At 39.2% G+C, this 17,334-nt stretch overlaps 1 protein-coding gene across 1 annotated transcript in view; it reads left to right on the plus strand.

Annotated features, from left to right (window-relative positions):
• The first annotated feature begins 2,598 nt into the window (after nt 1-2,598).
• The window catches only part of luzp2 (leucine zipper protein 2), a 133,825-nt gene continuing 119,089 nt past the window's right edge, over nt 2,599-17,334 (plus strand). Inside the window, exon 1 of the mRNA XM_029428753.1 lies at nt 2,599-2,823. Coding sequence (XP_029284613.1) covers nt 2,762-2,823 — 62 coding nt within the window. The 5' untranslated portion in view covers nt 2,599-2,761. The remainder of the gene's footprint in view (nt 2,824-17,334) is intronic.

Consider the following 17,334-nt stretch of genomic DNA (forward strand, 5'->3'; position numbering starts at 1 on the left):
AATAAACTTAAATAGGACACGATAAAAAAACATGATCAATATTGCATAAGCCTGACCCGAACCTTAACCTAGTTCAAACCTTAAGAATAAAACAAAGTCCAAACTCAAAGTGGTCCTCGGAGGGAAGGAATCACACGAGCAGATACAAATACAGATACTTTAATACTTTATTCCAACACATATACAGCAATTTAACAGTTCAACACTGAAATAAGTCCCCCAACACCAGTGAATCAGCAATTTACAAGCGCAACATCATTCTGACTTGCAAACCAATACTACAGTATCAGATCTTGTTCCACCTGAAGCCTGATTGTGCTGCTGAAGTTGAACTTGTATCTTTACTTCCGCAGTGACCACAGTGGGAATAAAAAGCTGAAATATTTAGTTTATACATTTAGCCAAAATGTTGAAAATTGCCTGCGCAGGATTTTTGTTGCGTCACTTGGTGGATGTTTATGACTTTGACTTTGCTTACAGGCATTAACAAATGATTGGAGGAAGAAAAAAAATGTGCACTTATAATAATATTTCTTAAATGCCTTACGGAGATCCACAGCAGCTTTTTTAATCACTTTTTTAGTTAATGCTAAATACTCAGCTGCAATACTGTGATTCTAAGTGGGGATTGCTTGACATCTGTATTGATTTTGTGTGTTCTGGAAATATAATGAATTAGTATGTTCAAGTTTTCGTCAATGCAGCGTTCAGCATTAAACCGTGCTCGACTCTGACTAAACCAAAGAGTCCCAAAATTCAAATGAAGCATTCGTAAGCAAAATATACAAATCAATTGATGTGACATCCAGGCTTAGCTATGGGGATTTATCAAATGTAATCTTGCATAATATCAACAACGCACGCTCGTTTTATGGTAATTATTCTTCATTATGATAAGATGTTCAACAGGTTGGCTCAGAGCACTGGGACTACACGTTTCTGGATGATGTGCTACATGATTGAGACAGATTACAGAGGTCCGCCGAGGACACTCTCCCCGGTAACCAAGGTATGCCACGGTCTATCAGACTCATTACAACTGGTCACCATAGGTTTCCATGCATGAACTTCTAATTAGACCAAATAAATGGGTGGGAATCTTGCGTTACAGAAAATGGGATACTGCTATGGTACAATAGACTCCGAACTCTATTAAACCTATAATGGAAATCATTTATCATGCCTATGGTGTGTGACCTCCACCTTTTGTATGGACTGCTTAATATTCTACCTGTATTACATGGCTTGGAGTCTCACTTGGAGCATCCTCTCAGTCTTCAGCATTTTGTTCTTGAGCTGTTCTTACTTTCATAAGGTTAACTTCAAATTTCAAAAGCGCTGCACAGGGCAAGTAAGGCCAAGGGTGAGGCATGCTAGGGGTTGAGATGATTCCATAAGTGCACATTTCCATTTGTCCGTCATTGGATTTCACTGGTGAGAAAAAGATCTACATCATCCAACAATAAACTGATTTTATTTTCTGAATGTTATCAGCATCCTGTGCTCACACTTCTGGGGCATTTTGTTTGGAGTGTGATTTTTTGCTTGCAAGGTTTCTTTTTTTTACAAAATATTACAGCAAATAATGTATACCGTGCCAGCTATTTCTGGGTGTGTTAGTGCCACTTTGTCCAATGCCAGCAATACATGAGCATTGTGTAATGGCAGATCTTAGTATCAATTCTCTGTGATATGATACTGCAGATCATTTTATATATATTTTATACAGGATTTTATCCAGATTGCCCAAATTTACTTTGTTGGGATTGAATTTTAGATCCTTATTAAAAAATAAAATCGTGTTCTTACATATTTTTCATGTTTGTAGATATCAATGGAGTTATATATTCCTACTTCTTTATTTATTAACTTTCTAAGATCTAACTTTCTTTTAGAATTTTATTTAATTTAATTGATTTTTACTTCAGAAAACTATTGAAGTTTAGCAAGTTGTAGCTCAATAAAAAAAACGTCTTTAGTTTACTTCTATGTTATTGGACACCTCATTAAGCGAATGAAAAACATGTTAATCTGCAGTAGTTAGCAGTGACAGGTTAATAAAGAAACAAGCAAAATCATATAATATGTGGCATCAAACTTTATTATCTAAATTAGTTTGGGTAATTAAAGCTAATTGTTCATTTTCTAACAACCTAACATTGCCTTCTGTTTGAAATACAGATCTTACCATTTACTAATTACACTTTAAATCTATTAGTGTCTTGCGTTTACTAAACTGCGACTTTGCTGTTAACTGTTAAGCCCTTGAGTGTTTCCTCGTGGTGATGACCCGAGCTGCCCACTCTCTCAGCTGCATGTGTTGCTGTATCTCCACCTATCAGACTGCAGGTAGTAAACAGGCAGAATGAAATACATGGAGAGGTGTATTGTTGGAGGAACAACCGGCACCAAACAATGGCAAGAATGCCTCTCACCGATAGCTGAAGCTGCACGGGCGCTGACATCATATCACTCCCACATCTCCCTCTCTTGATTTCAGCCCCACCCGCTCCTTTCCATTAGCGAGTCAGTCCGTGTCCCTGTGTTATTTAAAGCCAGAGATCCTCCCTCTCGCCGAGCCACTGTGTTGCATCTGTCTGCCTCGCTGCTTGTGTGTCTCGGTGCGCGTGTGTGTGTATGAGAGTGCGCTAAAAAAACCCAGGCAGCCAGTGGGAGAGCTAGAGAGTCGGGGAGAGAGACACGGGGAAAAGGCAAAAAAAAGCATCTGAGAAGGGAGAAGGAACGGGAGTGTGAGACAGCTATGAAATTCATCCAAGCTATTGGCTTACTGCTTCTCTGTCCAGCTTTGAGCCTCAACACCAGGTAAGAGATAAATAACAGGACAGGGTTCTTTTAATTTTTGTTCAGTTTCAGCCGGCTAGAGACTCTAGAACAAAAGGGGGGTATAGGTTCAAAGCGTGCAACGGGCAATCTTTAGATTACTAATCTAAAGATCTGCTCAGTCCTGCCAAATGCTGAATGGCTTGATTCGTCCGGGCAGAGGCTCTCTGTGTGCTAAGCATGTTGGAGACTGAAAGACTTGAAAGGAGGAAGGAAGAGCTTTTCTGTTGAACTAGGCTATTATCTTTGTCAGTTCTGGGCAGGCTGAGAGACAGTTGTCCTTTTGTGGTGCTAATGCGCTGAATGCAATGCCTCCTGAATAGCGGTGACATTGCTTTTTGGGACTTTTGGTGCCTGCTGGTCTGGGAAGAAGCAAGTTGAAGTCAGGGGAACTGAGAAAAAGGACAAAGCTACTTGTGTTGCAGTGTCTTGAAAAAGAGCAGGTGTGTGTGTGTGTGTATGTGCGCATATGTGTGTGTGTGATGTAAGGCTTTGGAAGAAGCTGAAGGAAGAGTAATGGGCAAGAAGAATGAATAAGAGGGAAATGTGTGGAGACTGGGAGTTTTGATGATTAATTAAATCATTGATGAAATTATCCTTCTTCTTTGCCAGTGCCTGACACCGCTGCCTTTAATGAGTGCCGTTAGAGCAAATTCAAGGCTTTGACTATACCGTCGAGACATCACACGCAGGAAGGAATGCATTATAAAACTTGCCTTTCCCTTTTCTCCTCAGTGGCCAAAAACATTTTAATACTGCTGTCATCTTTTTCTTGATGAATAAGTTGAATGCAGTTGCTGAGTAATGCATGCACATGGAGAATGATGGCTTTGAACTCTGTTGTTTATGTTAACTGAATAGAGAAATATCCACATTTTAATGGTGTGTGTGGGCAGAACACATGCTTGGCTACTATACAAGTTATTTATTTTGCCTCAGGAGTTACAGTTACAGGAGATAGTGATTTGTAAAGTAAGCAGTCAAGGTTATTGCCTACATCTTACCTTTTTAGTCAATACCAGATTAATACAATGATGATGTACGAGTCGCATAACTATGGACTGTATTGATGGAATAACCTTTTGCATTTAGTAGACAGTAAATTAGCAACTAACACACCCTTTAACCCACCTACAATTTTAATGCACACGTGAGTCAAACCATAAATAACCTTCAGGGAACAGTTTTGGAAACAGTCAATCTGTTTGTATCACTGTTTTGATAGTGCACACAGACACATTTGATATGATAGGACCTCATAACCTGTTTATGTTTGATTTATTAAAACACAGTTTGTATCTCCAGGTTTATTTTTAAATAGTATGTACCATCATCAGCCTTCGAGGTGATCTTTTGGATGCTAATTGGAGAGGGAGGCATTACGCTGGTAATTTGTCAGGGCAGCACAGATTGTATGCTACCTCTTGAGGGGGAATGTCATGAAAGGTAATTACCAGAACACACAGATATAATCAGTGTTTTATTCATTTGTTTCACAGCTCCACTCAGAAGGCTGTGTTTTGTTAAAGGCAGAAGGTTTTTCCCAAGCAACACTGATTTCAAATGTGACCTAAAATAAGAAATAGGAAAATAAAACAAAACATGCTCCAGTTCCCAAACAGATTCTCTGACGGATTTGCCTACAGGAAGCACAAGCTGCGGCCAGTCGAAATGCTTAATTAGGTAGGAAGAAATTACAACAATTTGGGGGAATTTGAATAATAAATAGGCTCGGATTAAAAGTTAGTGAAACAAGAATTGTTACAGGCGGGGTCTTTTTAGATCACTTCATCTGTTGATTGAACTCTAGAGTCATTATTGAGGCTGTCATTTGGGGTGTTTGGGGTATCGAATAACATTATACTGAATGGTTTGACAAACAAAATCTTCACTCAACGCCCTCTACTAGCTTCTTCCAGAGCGTCCTCCTTTTTCTTAAATGTTTTACCATTAGCAAGATGTCATGTTGATCTCTTTGTACCAGACAGGCATCTGTGTGAGACATGAACCTACAATGAGTCTTAATGGCACAATGGAATGCCAGTAGCCATAAAGTGGCATCTATCATGACGGCTCAATATGATTTCCCTGATCTGTCATCACTGCAAGCATGCAGGAATGGATTCAATAAAAGGTCACTACTGAACAGAAAAGTAGTTGATCCGTGACACCTCTCTGCTTCATGATTGTTCCACTCCCTCGGGCTGTGGTTGACATGTATTTTGTCAGATATACAAATGAACTATGTTTTTAAAAGCCATCAGTAATTATCTTGTGCATTGTCCTGCTATGTTGTCTTTTGATCTAGCGCCGGCCTAGAGTGGTTCTGCTGAGGCAGTGATGCATTTAACATGAAGCTCTTGAAATTAGTTTTATTATTGCTGACATTTTATTAAAAGCAGTACATAATTGTAAACTTTTTTTCTTTTTTGATGTACGTACCTTATTCCAAACTCAAAATATTCAGCTTTCCATTGTTTCCTCTTTTTTGTTCTGGTTATCAAAAACCACAAGCAAAGCCAGGGAACGCTGTTTTTAATCAACTCGAAACCTTTTTCGGAGTTGATTGGCTCTTCAAGCTCCTGTTGTTATACTTGTGTTGTTATTCTGGAGGTCAAAGGCCCACACAGGGCTTATCATTTGTGACATCCTCATTTTTGTGTTGTAATAGTGTAACATTGAAGAGACTGACTGCAAGGTGTATCTGCAGCAGGAAAATGAATTGTGACTGGAGCTGGCAAGTCTACGTATTGCTCTGCCTCTCTTTGCTTGATTCACTATCATCACATCAGTGGTGCGTGAGAAAATCCATTTCTTATGTTAACTGCAACCTCCTTTGTGTGACCTGATAGAGTCGCCTTGAGGAACGAGAATTAATGAAATAGGAACCATTTAATTTTTTATGCATGATAGCAGCATTTTGTTAAGCCTTTGGTACACGCTTCTGCTTTTATATCCTTCAAATACAAGTGGGCTCACTCAGTGTTATTATGCATGCTGAAACAAAGATATAAAAACATACACATCGTACAATAATTCCCAATTTTGAACATTGTACAATACATTTTTTTATTATCACTGTAAAAAGTTTTGGTTGTCGCTCATATGAGAGGTGATTAAGGAGGATTTGGTTTTAATGAATTGAGTGGATTACCCCGGTCACATAATGGGGGTGCAGGGCTGTGTGTCAGTGCAGAAATCAATTGGTACTCAGCCAGAACACAAGGCTGCATTGACACTTAGATATGACTGTCCACCTCTGGGTCAGGGCTGGGGGGCGACTACAGTAAGGCTTATTTTCTCTTCTCTATCCAGATCAAACAGCTCCACCTCTTTTACATTTTCAAATATTCCCTTTCAGAGTATTCCTTGTAACATATTTGACACATTTTCTTGACACTATCTTTGATGTCTCTTACCTTCGCAGACTCTTCTTGGAAACTGTGGTATCTGGTGGGATCTCCACAACATCAAATATTTAAGAGTATTTTGGACGGCAATTAAAAGGACTACAGAGAGCCTTGGATTATACGTAGCGTGTAGACACGCAGCTGTGTTGCTTCATATCTTAACGTCTGCCTGTGGATATCAGCATATTGTCAATACAATTGAGTCTCTCTTTAATGTTACATAGGATCAGACATGAAAAGGAAGATAGTTTATGAGAACTGTGATTTTGTTTACCTTGGCGTTGTCCTTGTATTATCAGCATGTTATCCTTATATCAGTCATGGCACTTTCAGTAATCAAACTAAATATTATGTCATCATTTACATTCGTTATCACGTAATGTGTCCGGAAACTCTTTTTTCTGTATTTAAAAAATGTGTTTGTCGACTGTTTTCAAGGATAGAACGACTCATTGTGCTCGTGTATCTGAATGCGTTCTTTATCTCAATCTGTCACTTTTGCTGAGTTTAAAACATTCCACAGATCATAATTTACATCCGATCAATACGTCCTTACAAGTGACAATGAGTAACTTCAAACAAGATGTACAGCAGTGGAGAGAAATGCCACATGACGTCTCATTGAATGGGCACTCGCAGGCTGAATTTTGTTTTGCTTTGCACTAAACAATGCCGAGATAAAACACACAAATATCGTCTCGCACATCGGGAAACTGAGAGTTGACCAGAGGTCAGGTTTGGAGCAGAAATGGAATCACACCCGACTATTGACCAGCGGGAGATAGCCAATCTATGCACTGATGGACTGCAAATGGTTAGCGGGGATAATGACCAAATGGAAATAATCTGCCTCCGCTCCCTGGGCATTGTTTAGCGCTACAGCGAACACATGAGGCTAACCTACCACAAGTATCGGGTGCAGAGCTTACCAATATTTTCTCTCTTTAAATGGGGCTTGGCTGTGTTTCCATTTGCCTCTATTGTCATTGAGTGAGAGCTCCATAAATATCTAAATGAACTGGTGCTTTATTTATACTGAAAGACATTGAGAAGCCTGGCATGTTTGCACTGACACCCAGCTGTAAACATTCATGCATTTTGCAGGGGCAGCAATTTGGTTGAAAGTGGTGAAAGCGTGTAAGTGGAGTGATGGGGCACCTTACGAGATTAGTGCTCTTGTAATTTCCATGCATAGGCACTTTTAATGTGCAGCAGTGATCTGTGACAAAACATCTAGATTGTGAAGAAACGATTTCACGCCATCACTATAGCATTATTATACACATGACTTTCAATGGTCATCTGAAGATGAGAGGAAATGATATTTGCACAGACAGGTAATGTCCCCAGCACAAATTAAATGTGAATGGTAATTGAAATTCAAAGGACATGGCATAATGTTCACACCGTAGCAACCACATTGGCCCCATGACAGTAATGAAGTGGACTACAATAAACAGAACCTTGGGTGGCTCCCACAAATGAGAAAGAAATTAAAAGGACCACGATCAGCGCGGGGGTGAGGAGTAGCCACACGCTTTATATTCAAGGCCATATTTCAGGTACTGTGCTTTTGCTCTGGGAAGGCATTTGAAATGACAGCAGTGTTTACTCTTCAAACACGGAAAGTGTATGTCATAGATTACTTTGCTATCGCGCTTCCAGGAACACCATATTTTATCATTGAAAAGCATCATCCTCTAATGTGGCATATGAGAAACTGAATATTTGCTCGGTGTAAAAACAAGGATGTTTGATGCGACTAAAGGAGGAATCACAAATGAACAGATGTTCATGTATGATGTATTATCTGATTTTGCAATAAAGAGAATTGATATGTATGAAGGAACAGTGAGTATAATTGCTTTTACGTATGCAGTGAAACGTATCTGACCTGCCATTAACCTGAACCTGAAAGCCTTAAGACAAAAATCTTCATTCTCCTCAATTAAGAAACGTGCCTTCACTTTATCATAAGCTAAGACAGCGATCACGTTGCTGCATTTAACACCGATGGATGAAGGCACTTCAGATGAACTGCACACAACCCTTAACCTGTGTGGTAATAGAAAATAGACAATATTAATAATCCTATTTGTTCCCCCGGTGGATAATGTATTCCGTTGTACTGGCAGGGCATCATTTTCTGTAGCAACTGTTTTATACTGGATAACTGACTTCGTTTAATTTAATCAGATGAATTCAATAGCAAAATAATTTAGCTTTTATTAGGTATTATATCGGTTGGAAAAATGATTGACGAGAACAAAATGCCACTGGACTGCATCAAAGTTGCACACACATGGTTTATCCAAGTGCACCACAGTTATGCTGCTGCTTATATAACTTTTAAGTTCATTAACATTATTGGACGCACACTCTGTTGCCAGTTTATTATGTAAAACTAAGTAAAACAAATACAAACTAATACAACAATCCTGCATGAAATGCTACCTTTTTTATGAAGGTTTCAACATTCAGTTCTGGTTGAGAATCGTTTAGAGAGATTATTGAGGCAGTGGTTTGCATTGCATTATAGTGAGTGGTGTTTATAGTATTACGTCTAACCCGTATTGATATAAATGGGGTGAACAATATATTAGAAATACTTCTCAGTATAATTCAGCAGCACTGTACTTGAACTGCAGCTGCCACGATCAGCATAAAATGTAATCAACACCTCTTTGCAACAGTTTTGACAAAAACTGAACGTTCATGACTATACGATGTACCGCACAGCTGTTGTATTTTACTGCACTGTCTTCTGCTGGGTGTACCTGATAAACTGGTAACTCAAGTGTGTAGTTCTTAACTCTGAAGTACAGTAAACGTATGTTACATTTATTCTAATTAAATTGCCCTTTTTTGTCTACGGCTACACATTACACATCTGCACTGTAAGTAACTTGTCCTTTTGAGAAAAACAGAAATCAATAGGGAGAAATGTATGTTTAATATGTTTTGCTTCCATGATGATGATCCTTAATATTAATCCTTATCTATCAATAAAAACACAGACGGATCTTATCGTCTACCTAATAATAATAATAATAATAATAATAATAATAATAATAATAATAATAAGTTGTATTTATAAAGCGCCTTTCAAAGCTAAAAGTAATCTCAAGGCGCTTGAGATTCATGGCTTGTTGAACCAGCGACCACAGAAACATTCTTAAAGTGCACTGCTTACCTAAAGATATCTAACGAGCTGCTCAGCACATTAAACAGACAGTAAACATCACTGCAAACGTCACTTCCTTTAGATGCTGGTGTGTTCCGTATTCGTCAATACCACTAACAACACGCTGTGTACCCATGACATGTGGGCTACAGGGCACGTTTGTTTACTGTCTCTCCTTGCTCTGGCAGCCTGCCATCTGCTGTCAATCAAACACGGACAATCACAAACTCTTCCAGGTGACTTGGGAAATATCAAAAATGCTCCCTTTTGCTCCTTTTAATAATAAAACATATTACAAATAAATAAATAAAAGTTGTTTTTGTGGGCAATGAGACGAGCTGAAAGCTACAACATATTACTACCTTTTTTTATAAATTGTTATGGTGATTGTGTTGCTAATTTACACATCCAACAGACGCAGAGCAACATTAACATCATTAACAACTGCCCTTTTATCTCTGCTTAGTCTTCATTATCTGAGAACGTGTTTGGCTCTTTAGCTTGCCAGATGTTCACACACGTAGTCACAAACTTTATCCGCTGCAGGTTGCTGCTGGGCAGGTAGCGTAGAGTGGGTTTTAAGAGCTTCTTTTATTTTTGTTTAATTCTTTTTAGCTGAAAACTGGTGCCCGAGGGAACAAGGTTTAGAGCTGAGTTTTATCGCTGGAAAACCAAAACAAAGAGCTGGAAGATGCTAAAACATGCTGAGGGGAGCTGCAGAGTCGGGTAGCAATTCTCTGTGAGCTTATCACTACAAGCAACAGCTTAAACAAAGTCATTTGATCCATTGTTAATATGAAAATATTGATTAGTGCAGCTATAAAAGTGTCTAATGGGTTTTAGTATCCCAAGAGACTTTTCCAGTTACTGCACAAATGCTTGTGCCTACTCATTCTGTTGCTGTCTTCTCTGTGCACCTTACATTTAATATAGCTGTTGATTTAAGGAAGATATCGTTTTGATGTGAATCTTTATTGCTGCATGAACCAGCTCTTTATGTCACTCAGTACTGCGGCTGTCAGTGTAGATATTAGCGTTGGGTTTTTACGGTTACGTCTGTAATTGGTAGGCACCTAATCGCTCAGGTCCCTGTAAACATGATGCTCATATTCTTCTTTCAGTGATGAGTGATTAGTGGAAGGCTTGGCTTTTTGTTTCACTGTGAAGTGTAAGATGTATGACCATAATAAACAGAAGCCAAGCCCCATCCCTCGTCACAGCGGCGCCACATATAAAATGCCTCTTTTGTTGTTTCCGAGCAGCTGAGCATTTGAAGCTGATGGAGAATGCATCAGTTGTTTGCTCATGTATGCAGACTGACGTTCCGGGTCTTTCACATTTTCTTTAATGCTTATGTCAGTCACGGCATTTAGATTTAAGTCCAAGTGTATTTATCTTCCACGCTTTATATGATTTCATTCAGTTTGAGGGTGACATCTGTGTCAGTGCAGCCTGATTTAAAGCTGCAGTGTGGAACCTTTGTCTCCCCCCTCTGGCAGTGAGAGTAATTACACAAACACTGGTAACGCATGCTTATGACGTACGTACATACGCCTGCAGGTGTGCTCATCGGATCTCTCGGAGGGCTCTCATGTCAACTTTTTTCTACTTTAATCCTCTCAACAGCGAGTTCCTTTTTCTTTTTTTTTAAATCTAGATCATCCGGAAACTTTTCTTGGCCGCTTCTTAGGATTCTTTTCCCGGTACACTGCGAAATACAAAGTGCTTTCCCTTGCGCCGATAGGCTTAATGAGCATTGTGTGAACTCGTTTGGCAAGGGCTTGAATATAAAGGACATTCATTGATATGTTAATGTCCCACACTCCAGCTTTAAATAAGGTCTTGCCTTTTTTATTTGCACTTTCTGATACCAGTTCAGTTTAGACATTCATTTTGTGATGGGCCCAGAAGACGGGTGACGTTGATATAAGTTGACACAGTCATAACAGTGAGGGTGATTACTATTAGAGCAGCAACCAGTGTTGTTTTCATTACGATTAATCCGCTGATTATCATCAATTAATCGCTTGAACATAGTGAGAAATGCCTTTCACATTTTCCCAGAGTTCTCAGTGAAGCCACAACATTTCTTGTTTTGTTGGACAACAACAGTCCAAAACCCAAATATACTGAGTTTACAATGATATTAAATTAAGAAATCTGCAAATCCTCATATTGGAGAAGCTGGAACCAGAGAATATTTGGCATTTTTGCTTAAAGAAATTAGGATTACTTGTCGTAATTATTGCAGCTCCAATTACTATTAAATCTTAACCTTAAGTGTTATTAACTGAAAATCTGAGTCCGGGAACGTTTTGATTCAAATTCAAATTTAACTTCAATGTAGATCTACGATAATAATAATAATAATAATAATAATAATAATATAATAATAATAATAATAATAATAATAATAATAATAATTCAGTACACTCAATTAAAAGATTTTTTTTTGTATGACCACATTCACAACAGCATTACCATTACAGATACTAATACATAAATGGAAAGTCTACACGTAAGTATTGGACATTTTGCATCAGTGCTGAATCATGTATTAAAGAGTTATTGTCAGGAATTAGGAAACTGATCGTTGCAGTCTAATTACAGAGTGATACTGAATTATATTTCCAGGCAGTGTTAAGAGAAGAATCTTACATGGACGTTATCAGTTAACGACAGTAGATAGTTTCTACACAGGATCAAGAAGAACACGTTGCCTTTTAATACGAAGAAACACAATGACATGAATGGACTACAATAAAACGTTTTCTGAGAGCAAGTTAAGTTAAAATCTATTATAAATATACATATTTGACCAAGAAAGGTCATTCAATCTGATTATTTGAACATTGCTACGTGATCCTGGAGAGTTTCGGCATTGCAAACAAACTCTGTTGACATATTACATTTGAATCTCAAATATACTCCTGATAAACACATATGCATTGAGACATTTTCTCCGCCACAAATCCTTGACATTATAAAAATCCTCTGCAAATGTATCGATTGCAATATCTACAGTACAGTGTTTAAATATCAGGCATATGCCATTCAGACTGAGGGAGATGGATATGTTACCTGCTATTTGAATGAGTTTCTTGTCTCCTTGCCCCCCAGCTGCCCTTGTTTTTCCACCTCTAGTTGCTAATCAGACAACGCCGCGTTTCACATTCATAAAGTTCCACTTCCTGCTGCTTGACAGATCACATGGTCTTCTATTGAACAGCTCCACTGAAGCAGTTACTTTAGCGCTGGCTCAAGAATACCTCTACAGTAGTTATCGGGGGGTATAATGGGGAGGGGACATTTCATGTTCACCTTCCCCACATTTTATTTTCTCTGCCTTTCTTGGGATTCAGCTCTCAGTCATAGACTACTCCTCTAATCATTAAGCTGCTGCCAGCAATCTATGTATCCAGCCTGATTCCATTCTTTTCTGCAGTTTAATTGGCTCACTATGGAATGAACCGAAGTGCTCAGAGGCATGACACACAAAATATTTGAGGGATCAGAGAAAGTGGAGTTATTGGTTTTGGATTTCACAGATATGAGAATCATACATTATACAGTCAGGTTTACACACAAAGCTTAGATCATGTAAGAAAAACACCGAGAACGGCAGCGGTTGGTCCTTTGGTATCAATATATGTATTGTGTTAACAGCGTTTATCTTCACTCTAGTTCTGTTGTTGCTGTCCATTGAGACGGCTCTGTTGTGTAAACGCTGTCGTTAGCAGCCTTTTAAAAGCCACAGCATGCATTTGAAAGACGTCTGTCATTCATTAATCTCTGAAAAACATCTTTCGTCATCGTTTGAAACAATAGCGTAACAGGTTTTTTTCCCTGAGCACTAACCACTCAAATATATATAATAAAAGGTGATGTAGGTGTAATGCTTGGCTATGAATTCCAAAGGACAACCTTTGGATGGTTCAAGTGTAATTCAAAAAAGGCTTGTTACTGGTAGCTAACAACAAAAGATGCCCGGAGAGTTAAAACCTTGTGAATGATTAGAATGTACAATGGAATGTACGAAGACCTCAATTATAGGTGGTCAGTAGCCCTAACAAAGGATCTGACGTGAAATCTATCCCAGCTGATGTGCAGCTGGGTACAATACCAGGATCACCTGTGCTAAACAATGCAGTCCAGACAAACAGCTGTGCCATTAATTCAGGGTCGAAGTCTTCAATGAATTTCATTTTTTCCTCCACAACATGCCCTTGGTCTGCGTTCATGAAAAAGATGCAAAAATATTTCTTTTGTATCCAATGGTATGCTGTTCCCACTTCCCACAGAGTTATGAACCACACACAACTAAAGAACTGAAGGCTGAACCAATGTAGTGTCTTCCTCAGTATTTTCAGTCTTTAACACAAACTGGCAGTTTCATGTTTTCAAGACATGTTTGGCTTTATTTACTTTAACAGGATGGTATTTGATGGTTGTTGTTTTGCAATTAATACAAGATGTCATTCAAAAAAATATCTTTTCAAAATGTTATTTTTGACTAAATCAATTAATGAATCACAACCAATTAATAGGTAGAATCACCCAAATGTCATGTGTTTATATCTCATGCTGTACAGACGGTATAAACACAAGGACAATTTACCAGATGCACACACATGTGCATTACTCATGTGCTTGTGTGTACGTGTTCATGCACAAATGGCAGAAAATGCTGTTTTCAGCCTCAAATATGGAGATTTCCTAGTTTTCTCTGTTTTATATCATATATATATATATATATATATATATATATATCATGTATAATTTATACATCATACAAAATGACCATAGGGTTGAATCAAAACTTCTGTATCTTCTGAAGATTATAACCTTCATGAAGGGAGGATTTATTGCAGGACTATTGTATTAGACGGCATTAACTCGGTGTGCCTAATAAACTGGTAACTGAATGTACAATGGAGTCGAGCGCGTCTTCTCGAAATTAAAATATCGTTTTCAGGCGGATCCAGGGGATCCCATGGCTGAAAGAATCGAGGTACTTGACTCAAAAAGTGTGTTATGAAATAACCAGTGAATGTAGAAGAATAGTTATTGTACCTTGGTCTAACAGCCAACAGAGCCACTTTTGTAAAGGCAAGTGAACAAGCAGCTGAACCTGCTGCATACAGCTGTTCACACACTGCACAATATTGAGGGGCGGGGATTTGCCTTCTTACAGCATTCAGGGGATCCGTGTCCCCATCCCCCTGTAGGAATTATTACAGAGCCGTGAGCAGCGCGGTATCAGATCAGTCTCTTCCTGCTTTGCTTTCGGAACTGTTGTGAGCCATTTCAAACTTTTTTTGCGACACTTGTCCCTTATGGGTTGTTGCAGTTGAGACTGAAGTAAATTTGAAATTAATTTGGTGCAGTACAGCGGACTAAGAGTAAGCCTTCGTGTAGGTACCATGTCGTTGAGTAATTGAGGTCTGATCAGTGTTGAGAGCACCGGTTGGATGAGTGTCTGAGCTGCCAGAATTTACTCCACAGCTGTCAGTGGTCTTGAGCATAATTCAACAAAACATATTTGATGTGAGGTGCCCACTTGATTACTAAGCTCTTTCCTCGAAGATACAAACCGGCTACAGTATCTACAAAGACACTCGTTTCTAAACCTGCACCGGCACAAGTCCGAAAAAAAGAGTGTGACAGAGATGTACTGTCAATATTCAAGGGCAAACAAAAACTAACTTACGTTCAAGAGCTGCAATTGATTCCTAAAGATATCACATAGAGCTGCCAAACCCGTGGCGTGTTTTTCATTTCCTGTCTTTTATTAACCCCTCCATATTTGGTCAGTGTGCTTTGCTGAGTATACTGTACAAGCCAAGCTCCAATATACCATTTTTCAGGAAGGCTTTTGGTGAAGGCTACATAAATCTGAATCCTTTATCAGCCGCCAGCACACCTCCGCGAAGACGCCCGGGCGGATTCTGTTATTTTTATCTAATCATTTCCTGAGCATATTCTGGTGTCAGGATCCATCCTGGCTGACAAGTGCTGGTTCCATTCGAGTCCCCTATCGCCCTGTTTTTCCAGTGTTTTGCCATGACACCTGACTGATAAGTGTGTTATTCAGTGTGTATGTGGAAAGGGAAGGATTTCAGCGGTGACACGCGGCATTTAGCACAGAGAAGCCCGTGGTGACAGTTTATCTCATAAACGTTTTCTGTTTTATACTTTGATTGAACATGTTATGCAGACCTCAGCATTTGATGGGACTTTTGAGACTCCTGCTTATTCACTGCAAAAGAAAAATGGTGTCTCGGGGAGATGTGAAGAGTCAGAGATGTCGTTAATCCACAGGCTTTGGTCAAAGGGAGCCACAGTTTGCATGAATTTGTGGCCACTGTGAAACTAATGCCAGTTATAAATTAGTGCTATATTGTTTACATTTGTTGAACTTTTATTTTATTGTGCATGTATGGCTTTCAATTAGCAATGTGCCATTCTAACCGCTTGACAATTCTCCAAGGAGATTGAAAAATGCCCTTCTTTGTGAGCGTGACATTTAAAAAAAGAAAACGTATGCCACACTGTGTAATAATTCTTGACCCTGAAACATTGCTTTCTGGGTGATGGGTATTGTCACTTGCCAATCAATTTTTAGTGTCAGGTTTACTATTTGGCATCAAATGGAAACCCGCTCATGCAGTTCTCCCTCTTGCTGATTGCATCTTTCTGATCAATCCGAGTCTGTTGCTGACTTTTTTTTTTTTTTGCCCAAATCAACTGCCAACTACCAGAGAGTAAAGAGGAAGTCAAGGTTACAAAACATGGCCTTTCTCGCTTAGGTGTGTGCATGTGTGCATTGAACCTCACCACTGGGCACAGAGAGGGCAGCGAGAGGGTGTTATGTTGCTGAAGTCCACCACTCCCATTTGCCTGTCTGTCAGATGTCTTGCTTGGCTGAGCTCCACACAGTGATGGTGTTGACAAAATGACAGGAGGGGGGCTCACTCCAGTGAATGTCAATTTCGCTGCAAAGCACCGAAGCTCCCACACTTCAAAAACAGAACGGGGAGAGAGCTGTCGTTTATAAAAGGCAAGCCCCCCAAATGTGATTATTTAGATAAAACATGCAGGGTCACTTACATGTATAACAACATATGCTTACACAAGAACAACGCACACGCACTGTGAGTGAGATTACGTCTCAGCAGCTGCAATTAGGTGTCAGGCAAGAAAAACAAAAATCACGATGAAAATGCCACCTTTGCTACATTTTGTCACCATGACAAGGTGGTGATGGTGTGTGTCTAAGCGCAGATCCTGTGTTCTCCGAGCTTTTTCTTGGCTTGCTTACTGTCCTGATTTGACTGGTGGGATTATAGATGCATTCTAATGTGTCTCTAATCTTATAATCTGTCTAATAGGGGCACAGTTACACTGGAGCCTTTTAATATACTGTATGAACACAGGTCTAGTTGGGAGACTGTGAAGGTTATTGAGGACATTTACTACAGATCTGCATCTCTGAGACTGACCTCAGAGTTCACAGCGTATTCCGGTTTGTAACGGCATGAAGCATCTGGAGGTGCTTTAACAAAATTTACCTCATATTGTTAAATGCGTTACCAAGCAACCTCCGTGGCGTGTTTAGCAAATTAGCATTTGATGACAGGTGTTTGGATTAACACTGATTTAATGAGCTTTATGAAAGTCCCTGGAGGATGAATGCGGGGTTTTGGGATTACCTACTTTCCAGGATACTTTTAAAGATAGGCAAATGGAAAGTGTCTGCTCCAAATCCATTAAAATGTGTCTCTGTCCTTATCTGCACACCAGGAACTTTTCAAACAACATCACAACACCACTTTTACTAATGTGTAAGTGGAACAGATGCCTTTTATTGTAGAGATGTGAACCTCACAATATGCGAGT

This window comes from Cottoperca gobio, chromosome 3, assembly GCF_900634415.1.
Source record: "Cottoperca gobio chromosome 3, fCotGob3.1, whole genome shotgun sequence".
In the NCBI taxonomy this organism is placed as follows: Eukaryota; Metazoa; Chordata; class Actinopteri; order Perciformes; family Bovichtidae; genus Cottoperca; species Cottoperca gobio.